General features: G+C 44.5%; 1 protein-coding gene across 1 annotated transcript; it reads right to left on the bottom strand.

Moving 5' to 3' along the window:
- Positions 1-481: 481 nt before the first annotated feature.
- On the bottom strand, positions 482-1,276 carry LOC136535295 (uncharacterized). The gene has a single exon (XM_066527592.1). The coding sequence runs from the start codon at positions 1,274-1,276 to the stop codon at positions 482-484; it is 795 nt and encodes a 264-aa protein (XP_066383689.1).
- Positions 1,277-3,346: the final 2,070 nt, after the last annotated feature.

Genomic DNA, 3,346 nt, shown 5'->3' with positions numbered 1-3,346 from the left:
TAGCTCATAGTTTAGCTAAGCAAGTCTCAGAGGACAACACGTTGGGTGAGTGGCAATTAGCCCCAACATGTATCGTCGGCCATATGCAGACTGAAGATTGTAATCATGTTGCTTCATAGTCAATAGAAGCTCATTGTCGCAAAAAAAAAAAAAAAAACAAGCAAATTCGGGATGTCCATGTGCAAAACCAACATCGGACCGCATAACCAATCCTCTTTGTATCTATTAGTCACATTTTTTATTTATATATATGATTTAAAGTGAGTACATGAGAATCTAAAAAAAAAAGCGAGTGCATGAGGTATTCAATTACATAGCAAAGCGCTCCATCTTATTTCACCGACCTCCTAGCTCACATGCTCATGATTCCAGCGTTTCTCCAATCCTCCCATCCCCTCTCATATCCACTGATCACGTCAGCTGCATAAAATATCTCATTTAAGATAACCACTTAGTCTTTCCAGCATAATAATCATTATGTTTAGACACTTTTCGATACATATGCGTCGCGGTCATCAGCGGAGGCGTCAACGGGCGTGGAGTCCTCAGATTTCCTCCCCTCCTCCGTCTTCTCCTTCTTTTCCTTTTTAAGAGACGTGGCTTCGTCCGCGCCAGATTTCTTCTCCTCCTTCTTAAGATATGCAGATGCATCCGAATCGATGGATTTCTCCTTCTTTTCTTTCTTGGGAGATGTATTGTCCAAATCATCCGACTTGCCCTGCTTTTCTTTCTTTCCAGATGCATGTTTGTCTGAACCACGAGACTTCTTCTTTTCCTTCTTACTGAGAGATGCTTCTTCTTCAAACTTCTTCTTCTTCTTAGAAGATGAAGATGCACCAGAACCATCAGATTTCTCCTTCTTTTCCTTCTTGGAAGATACAGATTCGTCCAAATAATCAGATTTCTGCTTTTCCTTCTTATCTACAGACTCGTCAGACTTCTCCTTCTTTGCCTTCTTTACCTTCCTAGGAGCAGATTCATCCGAATCATCAGATTTCTCTTTCTTTACCTTCGTAGTGGAGGCCGTGTCCGTGTCAGCTTCTTCAATGGGTTTCTTCTGGTCGTAGGTGTTGGCGGTCATCGCTGGTGTGGCTCGCGCGTCCATGGTCTGCTCCATGGGCTTCTCGGTAGCCTTCTCCGGTGGTCCATATCCGCCTGCTTCTTCAACTTTGCTCTCGTACTTCTCGTACCGCGAGATGCACACCACCGCCGGGACCAGGGGCACGGTGGCGACGACAGCCAGGACGAGGATGAAGGAGAGGACAGGCGCCCTCATGGTGGCCCTTGGAAGGAGGGTGGAGAGGTGGTGGCCAAAAGTTTGGACGGGAGGTTGAAAACGAGAGGAGGCATATATTTGAATCCGAAGGGAAAGCATGAGGCAACGGCAGCCATTAAACTGTAACTAACACACGCCTTTGAAACCACGCGTTTACCGTGAGAATAGGAGAGAAAGGAGTAAATAGGCCGGCTACAGTTCTCTTTGTATTTGGGTGGCTAATGAGCTGTCCAGCGGACATGTGGCCCCAGGAAAAAGCCATTATATTGACACTCAAATTTGCCTCCAAATATATTTTACGTGAGTATCAGATATCCCCATTACAAGTTCTATTTGAACATGCAAGTCATCCACATCATCTCACACTAATAACCATATCATCTTGATCCTTCTAACTTTCAACATCTTTATGCAAGCTATTCACGCATGCATATATATATTGCTTTTTGTTTTGTCATTGCATCACCTTATAATTTGATCTAATTCTATTAGCTTTTTATGGGATTCTTTGATTGCATTGCACGATTTTGATAAAAATGGACGTAAAAACATGTAGGTTTAACTCATACATAAAACGGTACGGTTTTATCTCTAAATAAGTCTAGTGGCAACATGTGGGGTATCCTTATAGTTTATACAGTTTTACCTTCACATGTTGCACAAAACACATCCCACTTCATATATATAGTTTCCTATTTAGTCATACTCTTATGTGGAGATAGTGACAACTTCATTTGGTATGAGCATACACATGCTGGCGCGCCGCGTGGAGTAATAAATAACTCAATATGGTGGGCAGAAATGTTGTTGTATAGTCCTATGTACTTTTAGAATATAAATTATTTTAATTCTACATGAGATTTTGTTTATTATATATCTGACTTGTTCGTAGGATGGCCAAAGGCTGTTCAAGGACTTCTCCATCCATCTACTAACTTATGATGGGATGCGAATTCCAAGAGATTCTTAATTCCTGCAGGAATAAAAACTATCTTAAGCGTATCATGGGCAAGACGTCATATAATAAAGTCTTAATGAGCATGGTTCAGATGGTAAAAAATTTTGTTGCTTGAATTTCACATAAAAAATGGGACTTGCTAGCGCTCGGACGTTCGATCCAGAGCGCTAGCGTCGGACGGTGCCACGCGCCCATCTGCACCCCGCTCAGCGGCACCCTAGCAGCTGCAGCAGTGGCTGCGGCAGGTGGGTCCTATTGCAACATGTGCAACACCGATCTACTTTTGAAATTTCTAGATGAGATACTTGCAACATATGTTCGAAATTGCCAAAACACTTGCAACATACATCTGAAACACTTAAAAGCCATTGCAAACATATGCAGCATCCGAGATGAAACACTTACAACATACATATGAAACATCTAAAACACTTGAAACATACGCTTGAAACATGCATGTATTTGCAATATCCCGATCTACTTTTACAATATCCAGATAAAACACTTGCAACATATATCTGATACAGATGAAACATTTGGTACATACACTTGAAACATTCATACATAGCCATTACAACATATGCAATATCCCGATCTACTTTTGCAATATCTCAATCTACTTTTGCAACTTCGATATAAAATACTTGCAACGTACCTCTGAAATACCTGAAACATATGTTGTTGCAACATGAGCTTTCAGCGCAAATATCTCCTTGCTGCTTCGGCGAATGGAGGCACGTCGGCGTTTAAAGGTCACTAGTGTGCTCCCCGGCAACGTGGAGCTGGTCGGCGGCACACAGAGGTCGGGTGGGGACGACATGGGCGGCAGTGGCGCAGAGGGTGGGTGGGTGGCGCGTGGCGGTCACTGGTGTGCTCGTTAGCGCCGCAGGCTAGCTAGCAACGCAGAGTTGGGCGGCGGTACAAAGAGGGCAGTGTGGGGGTGGCATGGGTAGCGATGGCGCAGATAGCAGGCGGGTGGCTCATGAAGGTCACCAGTGTGCTTGCCGGTGTCGTAGAGCTCGCCGGCAATGCGGAGCTAGGCGGCGGTGCACAAAGGGCAGGGTGGGGGGCATGGGCGGTGGTGGCGAGAGGGCTAGTGGGCGCAACAGCGG

Source organism: Miscanthus floridulus, unplaced genomic scaffold, assembly GCF_019320115.1.
Source record: "Miscanthus floridulus cultivar M001 unplaced genomic scaffold, ASM1932011v1 os_2657_1_2, whole genome shotgun sequence".
Classification (NCBI taxonomy): domain Eukaryota; kingdom Viridiplantae; phylum Streptophyta; class Magnoliopsida; order Poales; family Poaceae; genus Miscanthus; species Miscanthus floridulus.
The sequence above is the reverse complement of the archived record's forward strand: the minus strand, read 5'-3'. Positions and strand labels throughout refer to the sequence as shown.

What these genes read in the sequence shown, in the direction of transcription:
- LOC136535295 (XM_066527592.1), bottom strand. Translation starts at nt 1,276, where the DNA reads ATGAGGGCGCCTGTCCTCTCCTTCATCCTCGTCCTGGCTGTCGTCGCC.